The sequence below is a fragment of the Ovis canadensis genome, chromosome 17 (genome assembly GCF_042477335.2).
Source record: "Ovis canadensis isolate MfBH-ARS-UI-01 breed Bighorn chromosome 17, ARS-UI_OviCan_v2, whole genome shotgun sequence".
Classification (NCBI taxonomy): Eukaryota; Metazoa; Chordata; class Mammalia; order Artiodactyla; family Bovidae; genus Ovis; species Ovis canadensis.
The window spans coordinates 83041594-83064043 of NC_091261.1; the positions used below are offsets into that span (position 1 = coordinate 83041594).

Genomic DNA, 22450 nt, shown 5'->3' on the forward strand with positions numbered 1-22450 from the left:
TTCCGGAAGACAGTCTCTTTATTTGCGCCAGGTCACGCCAGGGGCTCAGACATGGGCAGCCCGCGGGGGGTTTCCGCACAGGTCCTCATCATCTGGCAGTGTCCGGGGTGCGCGGTGCCGGCCTGCGCCATCCTTGCCGGGTGCTCGGCGTCAGTCCAGTGTCCTGCCCAAGACGAGGGTCAGTGTGGGGCGGCCTGTGTCCCCACACCCACCCACACGGAGGGCCCCTGGGGGGTCGGATGAGAGAGCAGGCAAGGGCGGCCCTGCACCATCAGGTGGGGCATCGTTGTTAGAAATGCCCTGAGTCGCTGAGGCTCCTCAGAGGCTGTCACAGGGCTTTGTGAAGGCACCAGTGTCTGAGTGACCAGGAGAGGCCGGGGTCTGGCCCGCTAACCGCGGCTCAGCCTGACACATCAGATGCCTGCAGGCTTCTAATGGGCGCTCACTGCTCTGTCCACAGCCCCCGGGGTCCCTGGGGACCCCAACCCAGGAGGGGGTGAGGGCCGGGTGAAGCCCCTCTGGCTGACAGGCGGAAAGGCCTGGACCACAAGCACCCCATTGGCCAAGGGCAAGGAGGGGTTTCCTCCAAGAGGAGGCTCAGGACCAACGGCACACCAGGGCTTCCGGCCACCCACCCGCTGGCTGTGCCAAGCCCAACAGAACCAGACTGAGTCTGCTTTCTGAGCAGAGGGAAGGGACCTGGGGTGGCCCTGGATGGGGCACGCGCGGGGAGGCCGCTGCACTTTCCCCGCCCTGTGCCCCAGCCCTGCCCTCGGGGACAGGCCGTGGGCGCACCTGGCCTCCAGACCCCCATGCTCGAGGGCAGCCCGGCTGGGGTCTGGAGGTCTAGTGGGGGTGGGGGTCACCTGCAGCAGTTGGCGGTGGTACCCAGCCCCCCTCAAACACAGGACCGGCCCCGCATGCGCACCTGGCCGCAGGGGCGGCAGCGGGCCGAGCGCCCTGGGCTGCGGATGGCTGCCTAGCCTCAGCAGCCGGTCACCGTGGGGTCCAGGCCTGAGCGCTTGGAGATGCGGAGCTTGGCCACCTCCTCCGCACAGGTTGGGTGGATGCCCACTGTGCGTATCACCTGCTGGAAGGAGGCCCCACACCTGCACGCCAGGACGCGGGAGGGGGGCGAGTTAGTGCAGGGAGGCGTGTTCGCACACCCACCCGCCCCCCAGACAAGTAGCAGGACCTGGGGGAGGGCCCGGAAGTCAGTCTCCTCACTGCCCTCCAGCCCTGCCCCCACCCTCCTCTCCAGCCAGGACACCTGCCATCTCCACCTCCTACCCGCGGCCTGGCCCCCTGCTGCCCCCTGCTGCCCCCAGGCCCACATGGCCCTCAGTGAGTCCAGCCCGCTCCCCTCTGCCCTCCTGCCTCTGACAGCCCTCGCCAGCTGCCTGGCCCCTTCACTCCCAGCCCCGCTGGAGCGGCCACAGCACGGGCCCCAGGACCCCGCTGTGCACAGCCTGCGGCCAGGGCTGGTCCCAGAGGATGTGTGCCTGCCAGGCAGCCCTCCTGGTACACGCGTTGCCAAGCTGCTCCCGACCGCCTGGGCACTCATTCTGAGCAGAGAAGACCCACAGGGACCCCTTGGCCGGTCGAGGACACAAGGCTGTCCCAGAGATGGACATGGCCACACCCCAGGTGACTGGACCTGCCCCGTCGGGTAGACGCTCTCTGAAAACAACACCCCATGGACGAGCGGCCTGCGAGTGGCGTATCGGCTGATATTCCTGTGGACTCACTTGATCCCCAGGGCGAATCCCTGAGTAACTTCGCCTGCGTTGGGGCCGAGGAAGTGCAGGCCCAGCACCAGCTGTGGGGGCTCCCGCAGACACACCATCTGAAAGGCACGTGGTCAGCGGGGGTGGCAGGGGCCTGCGCGCCCAGGCCAGGCCCACAGGACACTCACCTTTATGTAGCACTGAGATGCATCCCGCTGGGGGACAGTGAACTCCAGTGGTTTATAGAACGCGTGGTAAACCTGGGCGGCAAGACACAGATTCCCGGGTCAGCGGCTGCAGCACAACAAACCCCGGGACCTCCTCGAGCTGGGCAGGCTGTGGGTGCGGCGGGGGAGCCGCAACCACCCACTGGGCCTGCAGGCTGTGATCCGGGCCGAGGACAAGGCCCCGCTGGCCTGGAGGCAGCCTGCGCCCCTGGGCATGGCAGCCTGTGGACAGGCCCGAGACCCCGGAGAGCAGCAGCAGCGAGGCAGGCTGCCCTCTGACCTGCCTCAGAGCCCGGGGTGCAGAGCAGGCCTGGGCACCACCCAGGCGGACGCTGCCCAGGCTGGGCACTGGAGGGGGCCGGCCGTCTGTCCTGTCTCCCTGGGGGCCCCAGTGCTCTCCAGACCCTCACCCCAGCCATCGGGGGGCAGGCACAGCCCCCACTGACTGCCGGACAAAGGCTTTCAGCACCCGAGAAGGGCCGACAGCGTGGTTGGGGCTGCGGCCGCGTAAAAAATGAGCAGGGCACTCACATGTGCTGCACAGCCATTATTAATTAATGCAGCTTCAGAGAATATTGTTCTAACGAAGACGGAATTGAAAAGAAAACAAACAGAGGGTGTTTGGCCATCCAACATCCTGAAACGCAAAGCGACGTCGCGGAATGCCACGGACACATGTCCCAGGGCCCTCGCGATAAATTAAACAGAAACAGCAGACAGAGCACAGCTGATGCAGGACGGGCAGGCCCGGAGCCCAGGGCTCGCTCCCAGAGGGGAGCTGGCCGCGCTGGTGGCCACGTGGGGTCCAGTGCCTCCCGGCCCGCCTCCAGGCTGCCTGGGGCACACGCTGCAGTCAAAGCAGACCCCAGAGGCGCCCGCCTGGTGACCAAGCCCTTCCTCCGGGTGAGGCCCATGCTGGGCTGGCAGAGGCCTGTGAGGACCAGAAGTGGGCAGGAGGGCAGCGGGGAGGCGGGCAGAGGGCAGGAGGAGGCTTTCCAGATGGAGGGAGACACATGCCCCCCTGAGGGGGCCGCTGCTCCAAGGCCCTCTGGTCCCTGCCATGCCTGCCAACACCCCCAACCCGTCGCAGCTGTTGTGTGGGGCCCCATGCTGCCCTGCCGAGCCCCAGGCCCCAGGAAGCAAGGCTCCAATATTCCCGCTTGCCCTCCAGCGTCTGTGGGGGCGGCTGTCACCAGGGTGGGGGCCACACGGGCCTGCATGCTGCCCCCCGGGGCCTGAACTCACCTCCACGTGCTCTTCTCCATGGCGAGCCACGGCTGCCTCCTCTGACAGCCCCACGCAGCCATACTCCAGGGGAGTGAAGACGGTCGTGGGGACCTGGAGGGCAGGCCCGTGTCAGGCAGGCCCCTGGGGGCCCAGGGCGAAGACCCCCCAGGGACAGTGAGAGTGTCCGGTCACACATACATGCTTGCACACATGCAGACGCTCACACACACATGCACGCTCACACACGCAAACAGTTCACATGCATGCTCACACATGCACAAGCTCACACACACACACGCTCACATGCACACATGCATGCTCACACACGCAAACAGTTCACATGCATGCTCACACATGCACAAGCTCACACACATGTGCACGATCACATACACACACACACACGTTCACATGCACGCTCACATACATGCACATGTGCACGCTCACACACGCACGTTCACACGTGCACATGCACGATCACATGCACACACATACACACACGCTCACACACATGTTCACACGCACGCTCACACACACACGTGCCCCCAGAACGAGCTGCGGCCTTGTGCCGGCTGGGCATGGCTGTGGCGAGCAGAGGCACTCACGCTGCTGTAGTCCATCAGGTCTGAGGTCCGGCCGCTCAGCCGCTGGGCCAGGAGCCGCCCGGCCATGATGGCCGTGGGCGTCAGCTCCGGCCGCCCCTGGAAGCAGGGAGCGTGGGTTACTCTAGCATGGCCCATGGTGGAGGCACCGCCTTCCCAAGACCCCCAGTGCAGGCTGCCTCTGTCCCACCCTGGAGAGCTGCCAGTCTCCCTGGAAGAGGGGGAGGGCTGCTAACGAGCCTGGCCACGCCAGCCATGCTGGCCAGACCAGCGAAACCTCCCACATCCACCGGGGGCTTCTCCTGGGACCCTGCTTCATGCTAGTCCCCTTGGAGAGCGTTCCCATAGCAAAGCCCAAGCGAGACTTGCTGCCATTCACTAGTTCCCATTGACTGGGGTTCGGGCTAAGACAGGCCCAAGGAGCACCCGTGGGCCCCAACACACAGCTGGTTCGGCACGCCAAGCCGAAGACAGCCTGGATGGGACCGCGTTCCGTGGAGGCCCCTGCTCCAGGCGTCCTGCCCAGGAGCAGAGCTGGCACAGCCCTGTGTCCCCGCACACGCCAGCCTGGGACTGGGGGCTGACCTCCCACAGCAGCGGGAAATGCTGACGACCGACGGTCTGGAAATGACAGGGATCGGCAGCGAGAAAGCACCCCACCCACCTGACTGACACACACGTGGCCCACACAGCACACACATCTCCCCGAACCACGGCGCCCTTGCTGGACCCTGGGGGTGAATGCTCCTGACTGCTGAGTGACTTTTAGTCACGACTGTTCCAATCAATGGGCTTCCCCGGTGGCTCAGTGGTAAAGACCTCGCCTGCCACTGCAGGAGACGTAGGAGACACGGCTCCGCCCCTGGGTCAGGAAGGAGAAAAGGGCGGCCCACTCCAATATTCTTGCCTGGGGAATCCAATGGACAGAGGAGCCTGGCGGGCTGCAGGCCATGGGGTCAGAGTCTGACACAACTTAGTGGCTGGGCACACACGCGTGTTCTGATCAACACCCAGCACAGGCTACGCAGCCGGGCCCTGGGGCGGCGAGCACGCATGAAGCCTCGCCCGCAGCACTGGGCTGACGGGGTGGCCAGGGTCAGAGGGACAAGGAGCAGTGGGCGCCGGCCGTACCTCTGCCACGTCGCCGATGGCGTAGATGTGGGGGATGGAGGTGGCTTCCTGGGCATCAACGAGGATCTTCCCAGTGACGGGGTTTGTACGCACACCAGCCTTTTCCAAATTCAGACTCGCGGTTTCTGGAACTCGGCCTGAAAGACACAGAGCAAGGTGGAGAGGTTCTGATCAAGATTCCGGGTTGATTTAAAACTCTTCTCAGAAAGTCCACTTAGAATTGGTGAGGTATCAAGCACGGACAGCGCCAAGGGCCTCAAACATATACGCACGCGTACACGCACGGGCGTGCACACACGCACACACGCTGCACACGTGCACACACGCACCGTGCCCATACACACGGTTCGCACACGCACATGCAATGGGCACACGCAGTTTATGTGCACGTGCACGAGTCCACGCACACACACGCATCTGTGCACACACACCTGCACAGGACATGGAAGGACGGTGCAGGAACAGGGGGGAGTGCGGCGCACGTGCGGAGTCTGGAATACGGAACCCTAAACACAGCCTACGATACAAGTTTGGTTTTTAAATTACACGCAGTTAATAGTCATACGTGTTCAAAAAATAAACGTGGGAAAAAGCTATAACCGGTGAACAACTGGAAACAAAGGGCTTACTGGTGTTTGGTTTTCGCTTTGTTTTCAGAGACATCCGTGTACCTGTCTGGCTGCACCAGACTGTCTTTGCAGCACACGGGGTGTTTAGTTACGCGCGCAGCACCTTGGCTGTGATGCGTGGGGTTCAGTTCTTTGACCAGGGATCAAGCCAGTGTCCCCTGCGTTGGCAAGTGGGTCCTCAACCGCTGGGCCACCAGGTAAGTCCACAAAGGTGCCTGTGATAACAGGTAGCTCGCTTGGGAGACCCGGGGGTCCCACCCTGGAACTGTGCCCCTGCAGGTCACGCCTCAGCAAGTGAGATGCCAACAGGTCCCACATGTCACTCAAAGAGGACGTTCAAGCCCCATAATGCTGATTCTGTGTGGGAGAGCCGTGGTTTCTTCCAAAGGCGCCTGGCTCTGACAACAGAAATGGGACAGAAGCAGCACCCAAGCGCGACGTGCCCCCAGCCCCTGGCCGGGTCCCGAAGCCCCTCCCCGCTGGCGGGGCTGCGCTCCAAGGGCCAGGGACCCCAGGCCACACGGCGCAGCGATGCAGGAGAAGGGCCAGCTCGGCTGCACACACAGCCCGACGGGGCCACGCAGCCTTCGAGGCATCCACCTGAGGGCATCTTGGAAACTCTGCCCGCTCCTGCGTGCACCCCTCCGTGGGGGCGTCTCGGGCCCTCTGGTGGCCTCCCTGGTCCGGGGCGCCCCTCCAACACTCCTGGGGCCCCTGCCCTCTACCTGTCAGGTCACCCCACCTGCCACAAGGCTGCATGTGAGGACCGGCGGTGCCCCGTGTCCCCAGCCCCTGGCAGGGACGTCCCGCCGATGCCCGAGGAGGGTGAGCCGACCCAGAGGAGGCAGATGGCGTCCTCAACCGCGTCCTCCCAGGGTCCAGGACAGACCCCCTCTGCCGACAGCCCCAGCTTGAGGCGTCCAGTGCTGGCAGGCACAGCCGCTCATCCTGGGGGGCCATCGGCTTGTGGACTCCGCCCTTGGAGAGGCCTGGAGGGGGCACTGCTGGGCGGACACCCTGGCACTGCCAGCCCGTGTGCTCACAGCCTGGGGCCTCGTTCAGACGACAAGGGCTTTCCGAGCGGGGGTGGCGGTAGGGGGGCAGTGGGCGCCCCGTATTCCCGGGACTGGGCGGGGGATCCGGAGGCGGGAGGCTTGGCTTCAAAGGCACAGATCCCACGGCTCCCACGGCTCAGGCCCCCGGGGTCGGCAGGGGCTGGTGGAGCCGGGAAGGGGAGCCTTAAGTCTCCAGCTGCTCTCCCCGCGGGAAGTCAAAACACAGCTCAGCTAAACCTCCTTCTCAGTGATGGCTGCGGCTTGGCCCCAGGGATCAGGGGCTGAGGGCTGGCGCCCTTCACCAGCAGACCAGACACGGGCCCACTAGGACAGGAGGGCCCCGCCTCTGACCACACCGATGCTGGCGCTCCAGCTCTGATAGAGGCCCCCGAGCCTGCAGGGTGTGACGTGCCACCCGCCAACATCCTGCCCGAGGTCTGGGGCCCAGCGGGCACCTGGGAAGGGGTTGGGCCATGCTCCAGCAAGGAAAAAGCGGGCCCCATGGGTGGGATGGGGGGCCGTGTGCTGGGGACACCAGGGCTGCAGGCAGGGGCCCCCAGATCAGCCCCTGGGCTCCTCCCCAGGTCCGGGGCCCTGAGCCTCCCCGTACACTGGGCCGGGCTGTCGAGCCACAGGCAAAGCGGCAGCGCCGGGCCAGGCACTCCGACTCGGCCACCTGTCCCCAGCTCACCCCTGCACCCCGCCCGGCTGGTCACAGGAGGTCAACAGCGCTTCTTCCCGGGCCTGCGCCTGTGCTAACTGTGGTAACTGCACACCCTGCAGAGGCTAGCAAACCACATCTCAGGTCCCCGAGGAGACAGAGACGACCCTGAAGGCGGAGGCAGCAGACGGCGGCCATGCTGGCCCGTGGTCCACTTTGAAGCCAGGATTTTACAGGACGCGCTGCCTACGTAAGCGGGAAAGTACGTGGAATGTGTGAGCCAGGCCACGGGTGCAGAGAAAAGCGGCTGGACGATGCCGGGCGGCAGGCTTCCAGGACCGACAGTGGAGGAAGGGAGGCCCTGGACAGGGGTCACGGAGGGTGGACGGGCCCCGGCCTCCGCCACACTGCCCCGTGTTCTCCGAGCCGGGGGTCACGCTCCCTGTCCAACAGGCCTGGAGCCCCAGAGGCAGACGGAGACGGAGAACGGGTAGGGCGGGGGGGCCCAGCGGCCGGCCACTCAGACGCCCGCTCAGACCAGGCTGGGCTTGAACGGCAGCGGTCACGCCGTCCTCCACAGCCTCCCCGAGGGCAGGCAGTCCTCCCCAATGACGGTTCACATGCCGCCCCGTCCAGCCCGCAGGCCGCCCGCTCCTCGCCCCGGAGTGGGGTTGGCAGCTGGTCCCTGGGGGAGGCCCTTCCGGGCAGGCGGCCCCCTTGCTGTGCACGCTGCTCCCTGTCAGGGTGGGGAGCTGTGAAGGTTCAAGGCGCGCTTCTTCAGTGAGTAGTAAAACGCAGCGTCCTTTGGCCACACGTCAGTGAGCTGGGCTTCCTCCTGAGAGTGACCGATCCTGCCCTTTCCACCCGCTTACATGACCCCACGAGCGTCTTCCTTAGAACGTGCGTGACTTGCTGCTGCGTTTGCAGCAAATGAGTGCGCTGAGAGACCCTAGCCCCCCTGCCTCGGGGCCGCCCCTCGCCTGCTGGCCAGAGTCCCTCAGGGGGACCTCGTGGCCCTCGCAGCTTGGACGGCCCCCATCCAGCGCTGACCACCCAGGACAGAGCTCTTGGTGGGCCGGGCCAGGCCAGCCTCCCCTGGCGGCGCTGCGGGAACCACCTGCTGGCTGTCAGGACCTGCTCTGTGCACCCAGGGAAGCAGAGGACCAGGCGCGCCCCGTCACAGGAAGACGGGCCTGCCTGCAGCACACGTGCTGGTGTGCAGGGGATCCCGCGATGAGGGTGGACTTCAGGGCCGGCAGGGTCACGACAGGTGAGCGCAGGGAGGCCACACGGGCAGTCCCGGGCAGGCGCTGGGAGGCTGGGCAAGGGCCCAGGCTGGCGGCCCGCTCAGGCCGTGGTGGGGCCCCCGCCTGGAGAACAGAGCCCCACTCGGGTGTCCTGCAGCCACAGCAGGACGCAGTTCTGGGGGCAGGACGGGCGGCTGCCCCAGCAGGCTGCGTCGCTGCTCAGACCGCCAGCGCCTCTACGGCCTCCAGGGGGCAGCCTTGCATGGAAGGGCCCCTCGGGCCTGGCATGGTTTCCCCGGGCCAGCCTTCGTCCTGGGCTGCGGTCCACGTGAGCACCAGCGTGGGCATGGTGCTCAGAGTTGCAGGGGCCTTCAGGACGGGGGTCGGCCAGAGTGGGCAGCCTGGGACCCTTGGGCTTGCTTCCGCCCACGCTGGAGGCTCCCACGTGACATGGGGGAATGGCAGCAGCCGCTGCGAAGAAAAAGCCTGAAAAAGCGCCGGCTTCGGGGGCTGACTGCCCACAACGCCCCGCTGCTTCCCCGCCCGTGGGTGGGCTCGGGCCCTGCCTGGAGGCCGCTGATTACGGGGGGCAGGGGGGAGGGTGCTGGGGACTGTTTTGGCTCCGGGTTTTCCCAAGGCCAAGGCGCTCAGGCTGTTTTTAAAAACAAGAGGAAGTCACAGCGAAGCCAAGGGTCCCTGCTGAGAAGTGCCCACTAGGCTCGCCAGTCCCACTCCGCGCACCCCCCACCCCCAGCCGGGATCCAGGCCACAAGTGGTTAACTGCGGCGGCCGGAGCCTGAGCCTGCGGGGCGGGCTGACTGTCTTCACTCATCACAGTAATCGGCGCATCTGCAGACAGGAAATCCTCCTCCCCAGCTCCCGGCCTGTTATCTAAGACACCTGGTGTGAGCGGGTGATTCACAGACAAACAATGAGCCGGCCCCCTGCACAGCAATTAACTGCTTTAGCTGCTAATGTGCTTAATCCACCTCGTGGGGATCAAGGCCGCGCCGCGGAAGAGGCTGGCAGGCTGCAGGCCAGGCCCACGCTGGTGTCCGCGGGTGTTCACGGGCACGAGCCGGGGCCGGCCCTTCTCATCCGTGACATGTTGGGTCTGGTGGGCGCCTGGGCAGACCCAGGTCTGCCAGCTCCCGGCCGGCATGGTGTTTGGACCCCTGGGACCACCCTTTATCCCACGCAGAAGTAATGCCCGGTTCCAAGCTCTCCAGGTAAAGGGCAGAGAACGTTCCGGTTGCTGAAATGGGACGCGGCTCCTAGTTGTTTACAAAACCCGCCGCGAGCCATGCCCCGCCAGCACTTGCCCGCGGCTGGGAGGCGTGCCGGGAACCGCAGCGCCGCCTTGGGAAGCAAGGTCAGAGGCCAAGGACTGTGAAAAGCCCCCACCCCTCCCCCGGCATCAATCACACCAGCAGACCGTCTGGGGGATGCTCATTTTGAAAATACAGAAAACAAAACGGACTCCCTCCCGGTGGGGGAGGGCTCCCAGGGCCTCGCCTTGTAGCCCACCAGGGCCGTCTGGACTCAGGGAGGACCCCGAGGGCCCGGGGGGTGCAGGCAAGGGCCCAGGCAGGAGGTGGGGGCCGCCACCTCGGCCTTTAGAACTGAGCTGAAAAGGACAGCCATCAGTTTACCTCCCCGGGTCTGAACACATGGACAATCCTTCACAGTGTTCATCAAAACAAACCCCCTTAGATCTACGCTCAGGGTTTGATTAAGAGCATTTCCTCTGGTAATTGAGCGAATCTTGGCCAAGAGTTCGCTCCGGGGCGTCTCAGATCTTTGCCTCTTTCCTAAAACCTGTTCGCATCAAGCTTCAACGGCCAGGCGCTGACTGCTCCGGGGTTTATTTCATTTTCTGATTTCCACCCGTCTGAGCATTTCGAAAGCAGTAGGCTTCTCAGAAGGACACCCCCACCCCGGCCCCACCTAGGGGCACGTGGGGACCTGGGCAACTGGCGTGGAAAAGCCCTCTGAGGGCTCAGTGGACACGTCGAGAGCTGCGTAGCCAGATGTGGGGTCTGATGGGCACAGAGACTCAGAAGCCAGGCCCAGGGGGAGGGGGATGAGAGGCCCGCAGGCTGGAAACACAGAGGGAAGACCGTGCCTGTCTCTAGGGGTAAGGTGCACACGGACGGGTCAGGGAAACGGGTTCCAAACGCAGGGGCCACAGGCCCCAAGGCGAGGGTGTCCTGGAAGACGGGCCCAGCGCCCTCTGTGCAGGGAGCCCCTCGGGCAGGCCCACCCCCACGGCTCTGGGCTCCAGGCTGTGCCCTCAGGGCCTCTCCCCTCCAGGCTGGCGGTCCTGGGCCCGCAGGGGCCCCCATGCCCTCCGCAGTGTCAGCCGGGGGGTCACCCACGAGCTCTCTGCGTCGCCGTCCGGGGGGCGTGAGGAGAGGCGGGGAGGGGTCCAGACGCCCGACGGCAGGGAAGGGGGCGCCTGGGGCCCTTACCTATGGCCCAGAGCACGGTGTCAAAGGTGCCCGCATCCTTCCGGTCCGAGGCAAGGTCCACCCAGGTGACGCGGAGCTGCTGGCCTGGGAGCTTCTCCACCCTCTCGGGGGCGCAGCCCCGCAGGACCCGGGTGCCGTGACCAGCCATGTGCTCGGTGACCAGCGAAGCCATTTGCTGCGGAGGGTGGAGAGGGTGCCGGGTGAGCGCCCAGCGCTGGGGGGGGCGGCCCGCAGAGAGGCCTGCCTGAGCGGGCCGTCTGGGGACCCTGCTCTCTGCGGAGCTGGGAACTAAGCCGGCAGAGCTTCTGGCACCCCCTGCCCCCACCCCGAGTCTGCGGGCCCAGGCCCCTGGGCTGGGGCGTGTGTGACCTCTGGACGCTTCTCTGACGGTAATGAACCGAGGCTTCCCTGAAGGGGCTGAGACCCGCCCAGGGCTCTGTCTGCCAGGTTCTGCCAGGCGTGGTGGCCAGGTAGCTGCGAGCAGACGTGGGCACCTCTCTGCCCGCCTTCTCATTCCTGTGGGCCTCTGTCTCTCAGGCCCTCTCTGCCTGCATCCAGCCCGAGGCTTGAGGCCGTCCCTGAACGTGTGTGCTGGAGGCGGGCGCTCGGGTGTGTCTGTCCAGGGGGTGACAGGACCTCGGGGGGTGCATTGCCCCGGAGCCCACCCACCATCCCGCTGTGCAGACACCTGGTATTCTGACAGCAACAGCCCAGACCCGGGCTTTAAAGCGACATCTCGGAGGGACTGTGGCTTAACAAGAAGTACACGCGCTCATCACGTGGGCACGCCCACTGTCAGCAAGGGTGCCCGCGCCCCGGGGCTGGGAGGCCTTGGGGCTGCCTGGGTGGTGGACGGGGAGGCTGCGGGGCCGCAGGGCCTGGCTCGGCTTGGCGTCCTGTCTGTCCTGTCTACAGTGGCCGGGCTGCCGTCACCCACGACGGTCACCCAGGGCCTCGCTCCCCGCCACGCTGGCCCTGGAGAGACACACCCTTCGGGCCCCAGGGGCTCAGCAAGGGGCTGGGATGGCACGGCTGCCCACGCTCGCCGGCCGCTGCCCTCCCGAGTTGGGGCTGGCCGCTGCGTCCGCCACGTGCTGACCCTTGCTGCCACCCGTCAACAGGTGTGTATGTCGCCAACGGTCTCCTCCCTTGGCTCGAGGGCCGGTTTCTAAAGATGGACACCTTGCTGAAAGCCCACACCTGCCCCGCCCGGGTAGGGGGCGGGTAAGCCCCCTCACGACAGCAGGGACACGGGTCGGGGCGCGGGCCCGGCGTTACCTGGTCGAAGGCCCGGAGGGGCACACTGCGTATCATGACGGTGGTGTCCAAGCCGAGCCCGGTGAGGAAGCCCGCGCACTCCAGGGCTACGTCTGCCAGGCAGCTAAGGAGTGCTAACGATGGTGACGTTGGTACCGGGCAGCAAGACCCTGTGCCCCCCCAGAAGCCCACACCCCACCCGTCCCCACCAGCCCAGAGGAGGCTCCGACCTGGCTGTGGAGACTCCCCCCGGTGCCCATCTCAGATGCACGTCAAGGGCCACGTGGGGCCTCGGTGCACAGGCGCCTTCCACGTGCCCCGGAGGCTCACCCAGGCCACATGGGGACGGTCAGGAGCCGGCACCCGGACCTCACGCCTCCGTCTCCCCTGCAGTTGCTCCTCCCGGCCCCCAATCTTACTGCTCCATCTGAAGGAACCGGCCAGAGGGGGCTGGTCTCCAGGGAGGACCAGCTGCCTCACGGCTGTGTCCAGCTGCCCGGCCAGTGAGCGGCTCAGGAAGAGCCTCCCGGAAGCCCCAGACTCAGAGGTCAACCTCAGAGTGTCCCCTGAGCACAGAGGACAGACTGGGCCTTTACAGGTCGCAGGGGGCAGCCCCCACGGGAGGGGCGAGGGCGGGGGCCGGGCCCGAGCGTCCACTCTCGGGACGGTGAGCAGCGCCGTCCGTCTGTCCATCACCCGCGTGCAGCAAAGGATACAGCTGGCCCCGACCACCAACCTGTGGGAGGGACAGACAGAGATACGTGGGTCACACGGCCACCGGCCGCGAGCAGCCCCTGGGGCTCCGAGGGCCGGGCCTCGTGCGGGCGCCCGGCACCTGCCGCGAGCTGTCCCACAGCCCCCCCGAGGGACGACAGCCCCCCCAGGGCTCCCGCCACAGTGACAGCCAGCTGCCAGATCGCGGAACTGCCTGGTGGCGAGGGAGGGATGGCTGGAGACAGAGCAGCGTGTCCAGGGCCGGGCCCGCAGGCAGGACCGACGTGGACCAAGCCCAGGCGTTGCAAGCTTCTCCTTGACTCCCACTGGACCCCTGACGCCAGGTTGCAGACAACCAGGGAGGTGCCGGCTGTGGGCAGAATGCTCCGGGGATACAGAGGCCGGGTGGAGGGCCCATGCCTGCCTGCCCCACGTCCCTGCACGCGGAGGCTGGGAGAGTCAGCGCGGCCAGCAGGAAGGGGCCATGGGACCCAGCAGACCTCCCGTTACACGCCCGGCGTGCACGCACACCTGAGCACACGTGCACCGGACTGAACCTGAGCACAGACTCCCCGCCCAGGCAGCGTGTGGGTGGGCTTGTCAGATCACCCTCAGCCTTTGAACGAGAAGAGGGGGCGCGGGGGTGGATCAGCAGATGTCAGCTTGATCCCGGCAGGTACTAATGATATAATTCCATTTCAAACAGACACTCGTCCCTGGAGCACGGCCGCTGGCGCCCTGCGGGGAGCTGTTGGCACCCAGCTTCCTCGGGACGGGTCGGGGCCGGGAGCGTCTGTGTGGGTGAGTGGGGAGAGCTCGGCATGTGGGGCACACACACGCACACGGGGCACACGCAGGCACACGCACACGCACACGGGGCACACGCACACGGGGCACACGCACACGGCCACACGTGGGCACACACAACACAAGATGGCCTGCTCTCCCTTCGTCTGGGCGTGAACAGGGAAGGGACAAGCCTTCCTTCAAGACAGAATCTGCGCAGCTTGGGCTGCCTTAAACATCCTGCCCCAACACGAGAACCAGCAAAGGGCGTGCGTGCAGACCTGTGGTGGTGCCCTGTGCCTCGCCAGGGCGCCCACGGCCCGTGAAGCTGAGGCACGCAGGCCCAGAGAGCCTGCTGACCACCCACTGTGCGGTCCTGCTGTCCGAGTCTTCCTGTCTCCACAGAGCCTGAAGCCCACAGCCCAGCTCCAGGCACAGCAGCAACGTGGTCTCCTGATTTTGGCAAAGGTGTTTTGTTTCTGCAGCCCCTGAGCACGCTCCCAAACCCTGCACAGGCGGGTGGGGAGTGGGGGTGGGTGAGGGTCCCCCCAAGCCCTGGGTGTCCCACCCCCACCTCAAGGTCACGGGGCCCCACCCCTAGGCTGCTGGCTCCAAGCCGCCAACAGTGGGAACATCAGGAGGGCACGTCCTTGACCAAGCGCGGGCGGGTGAAACCTCCTGGGGGGCGGGCGTGTGCTGGTGCCCACAGTCACCTTGGACTCCTCAACGGGGTTGGTTTTCACTCCTCCCCGGCCCCCAGTTCATCAAATAAGCAATTCATTATCAAACAACAATCATCTGAAAAAGGCAGGATCCAAGGTCTTAGCCAGAGAACTCCCTTCAGGCAGACTCCATGAGAAAACACCCAAGTCAGGGCTGGACACTGGCGCTGGGGGCTGGCGGAGCGCTGCAGTTCTGTCGGTGAGTCTGAGCTGTGGGTGGGCTTTGCTGGCCCCCGAGGAGACCCTGGCCCGGGTGGGGCCACGGCTGGTGCCCGGCAGGCGCCCACGGCAGGCCCTGGGGGCGGGGCGGCCTCTAAGGCCTGCGCCCCCGGGCCCTGCAGCTGCGCGTGCGTGTGTGTGTGTGTGTGTGTGTGTGTGTGTGTTCAGGAAGCCCCCACCGCGTGCCCCTGGGTGCCGCCAACACGGCACGCCAAGGTGTAGCTGCCGCAGGATTACCCTGATCACGGGCTGGCTGCCGCCTCACATCTGGAGGCGGAGGAAGCATCAACAAAGCTTCCCCAGGCGTGAAGCCCTGGTCTAAGGAACTCTCCACCTGCCTCTCGGGTCTGAAGGCCCCAGTCCGCTCCCAGGGGGTCCGGGGGGCACCCACACAGTTCGAGGGCCCATGGCCACCCCACCAGCACAGCCCCCCCTGCAGGCAGGGGCTCCGGGAGCAGCTGTATGTGGGCTGTCCAGAGGGCTCCCAGACTCCTGGGGCAAAGCAGGTGGGTCACCCGTGGAGGCTGCTGGCCACCCATCTCAGGAAGGTGATCCTGAGGGCGGTCCACACTGGGAGGAGGATGGACGGCCCCAGAGCCCACGGGCTGCGGGGAGCTGGCCAGCGGAGGCCCTGCAGCTGCAGGCTGAGGCGAGGCCAGGCATGCTGGGCACCCTGCTGGCCGGCTGGCCTCCTGGATGGGCCCCGGGGCACGGCCCGCCCGGCTTTGCGAGGCCTCCAGGGTGGGGGCAGCCCTTGGGCCCATATTCATTTCAGCTCCGTTTTAAAGGCGAGTTAAAATAAACACCAGGAATATTTATAAGGCAAATAAATCTGGTAGAAACAGCCCCTCGGAGTGTGAGTGGAGGCCCCCAGCCCGGCCAGAGCTGATAAAATACAGAAATGCTACTGTCGGCCCTCCGGCTTATTTTGACTGCGCACAGGAATGCAGGGAGTAAACACTGCCTCCCGTGTCGCACTGTTCCAACTTGCATTCACAGCTCGGCACAAAAGCTGCGTTTCACAGAAGCATCGTTCGGGGATGTATCTCCAGCTTAATTTTTTTAAAAAACCATTTCCTCACATAAATCATGCTCAGAACGGAATGGGTGACTGATACATTGCAAACACTTTTTTTCCTTAAACAATAACATACCTAGATTCCTTCTAAACGAAAGAGCTAAAAAAAAAAAAAGTCTTCTAAATGGTTTTTTTTTTTTTTTCTGAAAAAAATAAACACTTTGCTGACCCCGATATCTGGGGCTGTCTTCCCCAGCCGCGCACACCGCGGGCCCAGCACGTGGTCAGCAGGGCAGCCACACGGGGCCCTGCGCCCGGCCTTCCTGGGCCCCGGCCCAGGCGAGCCACGGGCAGTGAGGGCCACCAGACAGCGGCCCCTCTTGGTGGCTGGACTCGGCGTTCAGAAGGCAACACGGGAATAACCAACAAAAGAAAATGAACACATGGGAACAGAGTCAACGAAAAACCAAGGCTCAGAGAGCGCTGCGGCTGGGCAGACGCGACGGAGCCGCAGCAGCGGCCTCGGCCAGGACACAGGCCCCAGGCCGCGAGCCAGCATCCAGGTGGCTGCGCTGTGAAGGCCAGCGGCACCACGGTCTCCACGGGCCCCCGCGGACCTGTGTCACCCCCAGAAACCAACGCCTAAGAAAACGCCACAGGTCCAAAGCCCGGTGGATGGGACCCCGAACAGGGCCAGAGCAGGACCGGGCCCCATTCAGAGGAGTTTCCAGGCCGACCACAGGCGCTCGTGGTGGGTGCCTGGGGCCCCGTCTTCACGCAGACAAGCTGCAGACGCCCACCAAGGCTCTGGGACCCACAGGAAATCCAGGGCTTTTGTCAAAAACCATCTTGCTGGGCGAGGGGTGGGGGGAGAGGCGCTCCTCAACATGCAATGAATCTAACAGCAATTAAGCGTCAAAGAGCCTGAACCACACTTAGAAACCCGGACACTGGCGCGCTGCTGGGGCCAAGGAGGGCAAGCCAAAAAGACCTGCAGTGGTAAACAACACGAGGTTCAGCTCTGACAGCAGGCCTGCGGGCAGATGAGAAAGAGGAAAGCAGAGGGCAGCCCCAGGGCAGGGCAGCCCCACTCAGAGCCACACGCTCACAGCCACACACGCTCACAGCCACACACGCTCACAGCCACACGTGCTCACGGCCACTTAGACACACACGCTCACAGCCACACGCTCACAGCCACACACGCTCACAGTCACACGCGCTCACAGCCACACACTTACAGCCACACATGCTCATAGCCACTTAGACACACACGCTCACAGCCACACGTGCTCACAGCCACACATGCTCACAACCACACATGCTCACAGCCACACGCTCACAGCCACACACTTACAGCCACACATGCTCATAGCCACTCAGACACACACGCTCACAGCCACACGCTCTCACAACCACACATGCTCACAACCACACGTGCTCACAGCCACACGTGCTCACAGCCACACACGCTCACAACCACACACGCTCACTGATACACATGTTCAGTCACACATGCTCACAGACACACACACTTACACAGACATAGCTCACAAACATACCTACACAGATACATTCACAGAAACACACTCACACACACGTGTTCACACACATGCTCACATTCACACACTCACACTTGCACACTTCACAGACACACATGCTCACAACCACACATGCTCACAGCCACACGCTCACAGCCACTCAGACACACACACTCACAGCCACACGCTCTCACGACCACATATGCTCACAGCCACTTAGACACACACGCTCACAACCACACGCGCTCACAACCACACACACTCACAGCCACACGTGCTCACAGCCACACGCGCTCACAACCACACACGCTCACAGCCACACATGCTCACAGCCACTCAGACACACACGCTCACAGCCACACACGCTCACAGGCACACGCTCACAGCCACACATGCTCACAACCACACATGCTCACGGCCACACACGCTCACTGATACACATGTTCAGTCACACATGCTCACAGACACACACACTTACACAGACATAGCTCACAAACATACTTACACAGATACATTCACAGAAACACACTCTTACACACATGTGTTCACATACACATGCTCACATTCACACACACTTGCACACTTCACAGACACACATGCTCACAGCCACATGCTCACACCCACATATGCTCACAGCCACACACGCTCACAGGCACACGCTCACAGCCACACATGCTCACAACCACACGTGCTGACAGCCACATGCGCTCACAACCACACGCGCTCACAGCCACACGCGCTCACAGCCACTCAGACACACACGCTCACAGCCACACATGCTCACAACCACACATGCTCACAGCCACACGCTCACAGCCACACACAGCCACACACGCTCATAGACACACACGCTCACACACAGAGACACACACATACACACGCTCACAGCCACATGCTTACAGACACACACACACACACAGCCACACGCTTACAGACACACACACACACAGCCACACACATACTCAGACACACACATTCACAGCCATACACGCTCATAGACACACAGACACACAGCCACACATGCTTTCAGCCACACACGCTCAGACACTCACAGCCACACACGCTTACACACACATGCTCACGGACACACACGCTCACAGCCACACACGCTCACTAATACACATGTTCAGTTACACATGCTCACACACACACACAGACATAGCTCACAGACATACTTACACAGATACATTCACAGAAACACACTCACACACACACATGTTCACACACACATGCTCACACACACTTGCACACTTCACAGACACACACGCTCACACTCATACAACATGCTCAGATATACTCTCACAGGTGCCCTCAGACACACGCTCATGCTCACACACACACTGACACACACACACACAGAGCCACACACATTCACACTCACAGCCACACATTCAAACCCACACGTAGACGCCCACACTCGTTTTAAACAGCTAGTGAACACCAACGATGCCGTAACAGCAAATGCAGGAGCCAGACCCCGCCGAGCCTGCTAGGCAGAGACAAGAGAGTCAGCCAGACACGACGGGGAGACCGACAGTGTGGTAAACGCGACGTAGAATCGCACCCCACTTCCAGGGGGAAGTGCCCCGCACGGCCGGAGCCTGTGGAGGCGCGGCAGCGCGGCCCAGGCTGCAGGTGGGAGCGGCCGAGGGGCCCCACTCGGCGGCGGAGGCCCGGCCCCTTCGGCCCACGAGACAGTGCCCAGCCGGGACCACGGTTCTCGACTGGACACAGCTCCGGCCACGCACACGGCGCAGAAGAAGCCAGAGACGGTCAGGACCCGCAGGCCGGGCTCGCCTGCAGCCAGTCTGGCCAGAGAAGAGGAAGGGGGCCCCTCGCGAGGGGCTGCGCCTGGGCCTGCAGGGATGCCTTGTGAGGCCAGGACAGCGAGGACACGCAGAGCACACAGCCGGGCACGCACACACGCTCATGTGCTCACAGACAAGCACACACACGTGTGGACGCACACGCTCACACACGTGCTCACACCCACATGCGCTCACACCCACACGCAGACCCTGCCCCCGCAGGCCTCGGGCAGCAGGCCTCCCCAGCCCCCGCACTGTGACAGCCGAGCCTCTGCCGCCCTCTGGTGGCCTGTCTGGTCCCCTCTGCCGCCCTCTGGTGGCCTGTCTGGTCCTTGCAAACACAGGTCCCCGAGACGCCCAGCAGCAGCTCCCAGAGCTGGACCCCAGGCTGGGAGTGAGCTGGGCCCCTGGGCCCTGCCGATCTCAGGGGCGCCCAGGACACTAGGGGCCAGGTGAAAGCGGGACATCTGATCAGCGCTGGAAAGCGGCGGGGCTCCCCCCGGGGGCCCGCGGGAACCCTGATGAACACCAGGCCTGCAAACAACAGCCAACCCCGTGACATGGCCCTGGGCGGGCACGGCCCGGAACGCATGGTGCGGCCAGCTTTCCGCCTTCCCTCGGTGGGAAGGAACACGCCCTGTGCACAGGGGAGCGGGCCCCGGACACCCCTCAGGCCTTACGTTTTTCCAGGGGATTCCTTCAGCCAGAAGAGGTCATCGCTCGTGATCCCGTATTCCAAGGCACCTTCGATCTGTCCAGGAGAAGGGTCGATGTAAGGCGGCGTCTCTGGCCCCTAGGGTGCCCACAGAGGAAGCCGGCTCGCAGATACCACCTGCGTGTGGCTGCACCTTCCCAGGAGCGGCTCTGGGCCGGGGGCTGGGGGGGCCGCAGCCTCTTCCTCCAGCTCTCCAGGACCCCCGGATCAGACCCAGGGCTGCAGGCGGGAGGGGCGAGGCCAGGCAGGCCGGTCCCCAGGGCTCTGGGCTGAAGGCGGGGCGGTCCCCGAGGGACAGTGCGGTGGGCCCCGCACGCGCGGGCTGTGCAGGTCACCCCATGCCCCAGCAGGTGGGGGCCTGGGACGTGTGCCCTCCCCGTGGCCCTCGGGAGTCAGAAGCGCTGCAGAGAGGAAATGGATTCCAAACAGTTTACGGTTCCAGTCGGCAAGAAAAATAAAGTTTCGTAAGTTTGCTCAAGGGAGCCCGACAGGTCTGGGTAACCAGGGATCAGAACACGGGCAGACTCAGCAGGCAGCGGGGCGGGCAGCCACCGAGCGGCCTCCCCAGGGCCCGCGGCTCCCACGTCTACACCCTTCAAGGGGCGGTGGGAGCGGGCCGGTGGGAGTGGGCCGGTCCCCATGTGGGCAGCCGGGCAGCCGGGCTCATCGCCAGGTCCCGGGAGCAGACCGTGGCTGTCAGGCACTTTGAACGCAGCCTTGGCAGGCCCGGCTGCGGGCGGGGGTCACTGGTGGCCACTGATGGGCCCTGCCTGTGTGGTCACTAGGACAGGCTCCCTACCCTCCTTTGGAGGCCTGTCCAGAGCCACCAGTCACAGCTGCCGGGTCCCCTGCCCTAGAGGCAGCTCCCGCTGGGTGGACCGCAGGGGTTGGGGCGCGTGCTCCGGGGACACTCACGTGCGTGGGGTACCGCGGCCGACCTCCGGTGGCAATGACGATGTGCTCGGCCGAAAGCAGAGTCTGGGAAGAAACCGAGGAAGCCTCGGTCGCCTAGGCACCCCACGGGCGCCCTCAGGCACCTCGCGAGGGCTCCACTGTATCCAGTCACAGCCACTGCCTGTGGCGCCGGCCCCGCAGCAGCCCCGAGACCGGTCTGAGCACCGGCAGGAGAGCTTCCCAGCTTACACAGCGTCCCCAGGGAGAAGGTCTCCAGAATCCCGCAAGGCCATGCCGGGCTGGGCCGCCTGAGCCACGGGCAGCCTGGCGTGCTCGCCTCCTCCGCCACAGAGGACTGGGCCATCCTGGGCCCCCGGGGGATGCTGTGTCAACCCCAGCGGCGCTGATCGCTGGGGACAGCGCAGAGGCTGCGCAAACCTGGGATCTGCCCAGACCGGCCCCTGGGAGCCCAGGAGGCAGGTGCTCACCTCCTCCCCACCTCTGGAGACACCGCAAACTGTGTGCGTGTCCACAAAGCTGGCCTTGACGTTCAAATACTTGACTTTCCTGCGAAATAAAAACAGGGCGCTCAAATGTGGCCTCAGGCCACCCACGGCTCAGGGGCAGGGGCATGGCTGCCACCTCCCTGGGCCTCCCCGGACACAGGGACCACAGCCACCACGCAGGGATGTCCCAAGGCCCAGCGCAGCTCCGGTGTGTGGGGACAGAGGTGGCCGGGCCTCTGCTGAGCTCAGTCCTATCACCTGGACGTGCTCCACCAGGAAGAGGAGGCTCCCAGTACTGGACTGTACCAGTACTGTCCCCCCAAAACCTACCAACGTTCCGCTGCCAAGGAAGGGGGCCAGCAGGCAGGGGACCATGAGGCCAGGCCCCAGGAGGGGTGAGGGGCGCCTGGTGCCCAGAAACTGGCTTTTTTTTTTTTTAAAAAAAAACTTCCCAATGGTGCTGTGTCTTTACTTTCTAAATATTTATTTATTCGGCTGTGCCGAGTCTCAGCTGCAGCGTGCAGGTTCTAGTCCCCCGGCCAGGGATTGAACCCAGGCCCCGCGTTGGGAGCGTGGAGTCCGCCGGACGACTGGGCTTTCTCCGCAGTTCTCCCCACCGTCCCAGCCTGGGGAGTCCTCAGTGCCCAGGACCGCCCGGGGCCCGGCGCAGCAGCGGTACCTGTCCTGCAGCTGGACGCGGTGGCCCCAGTTCAGGGACTTCACGTGGTTCTGGACGGCATCTGCCATTATTGCCCTGGTGATACAGGCAGCGCGGGGCTGAACGGCCGCACGGTTCAGGGGCAGGTCCCGCCAGGACGGGGCTGCTAAGGGCCCTTCACAGGCACACCCAGGGGCCACGTGCTTCTCAAGGTGGTGGGGGTGGAGGCCGTCCCTGGGCCAAGCCAGGGGCTCCCGACTTGGGGGCCCTGAGCAGATCACCCGCCACCTGCCAGGCCTGGGTGCAACAGGGCCCAGGCCCCACCCAGGGGGCGGGCGGCCTCTGCCACCCGCCCCGGGAGACAACCAGAAGCCTGGCCCATACATGGGGGTGAAGGGGCTGCCCGGGGGCTGCGGGGACCCTGGTCCCCCCGCTGCCCCTCACCAGTCGTGCGGGGCCTGGGCCACGCGCCAGCCGTAGTGGGGGGCGTCGCGGATCATGCCCCCCAGCAGCGCTGCATGGTGCATCAGCTTCTTGGGGATGCAGCCGACATTCACGCAGGTGCCGCCGAGGCCCCACCTGGTGCCTGGGGGCAGGGGGAGCTTGGGTGAGCCGCCACCCTGCTGACTCCAACTCTC

The 22450-nt window shown here is 64.7% G+C and overlaps 1 protein-coding gene across 8 annotated transcripts in view; it reads right to left on the reverse strand.

Annotated features, from left to right (window-relative positions):
- Positions 1–22450, reverse strand: part of TXNRD2 (thioredoxin reductase 2) — a 27651-nt gene continuing 5201 nt past the window's right edge. For 4 of the 8 annotated variants that reach the window (XM_069558496.1, XM_069558501.1, XM_069558498.1 and 1 more), the window contains exons 4-18: positions 22257–22398; positions 21834–21908; positions 21137–21215; positions 20670–20732; positions 19720–19790; positions 12948–12967; positions 12253–12344; positions 10975–11149; positions 4912–5048; positions 3784–3879; positions 3200–3292; positions 1916–1987; positions 1749–1846; positions 929–1109; positions 1–163 (exon numbers count right to left, since the gene is read on the reverse strand). In XM_069558496.1, coding sequence (XP_069414597.1) covers positions 986–1109; positions 1749–1846; positions 1916–1987; positions 3200–3292; positions 3784–3879; positions 4912–5048; positions 10975–11149; positions 12253–12344; positions 12948–12967; positions 19720–19790; positions 20670–20732; positions 21137–21215; positions 21834–21908; positions 22257–22398 — 1337 coding nt within the window. In that variant the 3' untranslated portion in view covers positions 1–163; positions 929–985. Of the gene's footprint in view, positions 164–928; positions 1110–1748; positions 1847–1915; positions 1988–3199; positions 3293–3783; positions 3880–4911; positions 5049–10974; positions 11150–12252; positions 12345–12947; positions 12968–19719; positions 19833–20669; positions 20733–21136; positions 21216–21833; positions 21909–22256; positions 22399–22450 lie in introns of all 8 variants that reach the window. The other 4 variants (XM_069558494.1, XM_069558500.1, XM_069558499.1 and 1 more) reach the window with 1 other exon arrangement.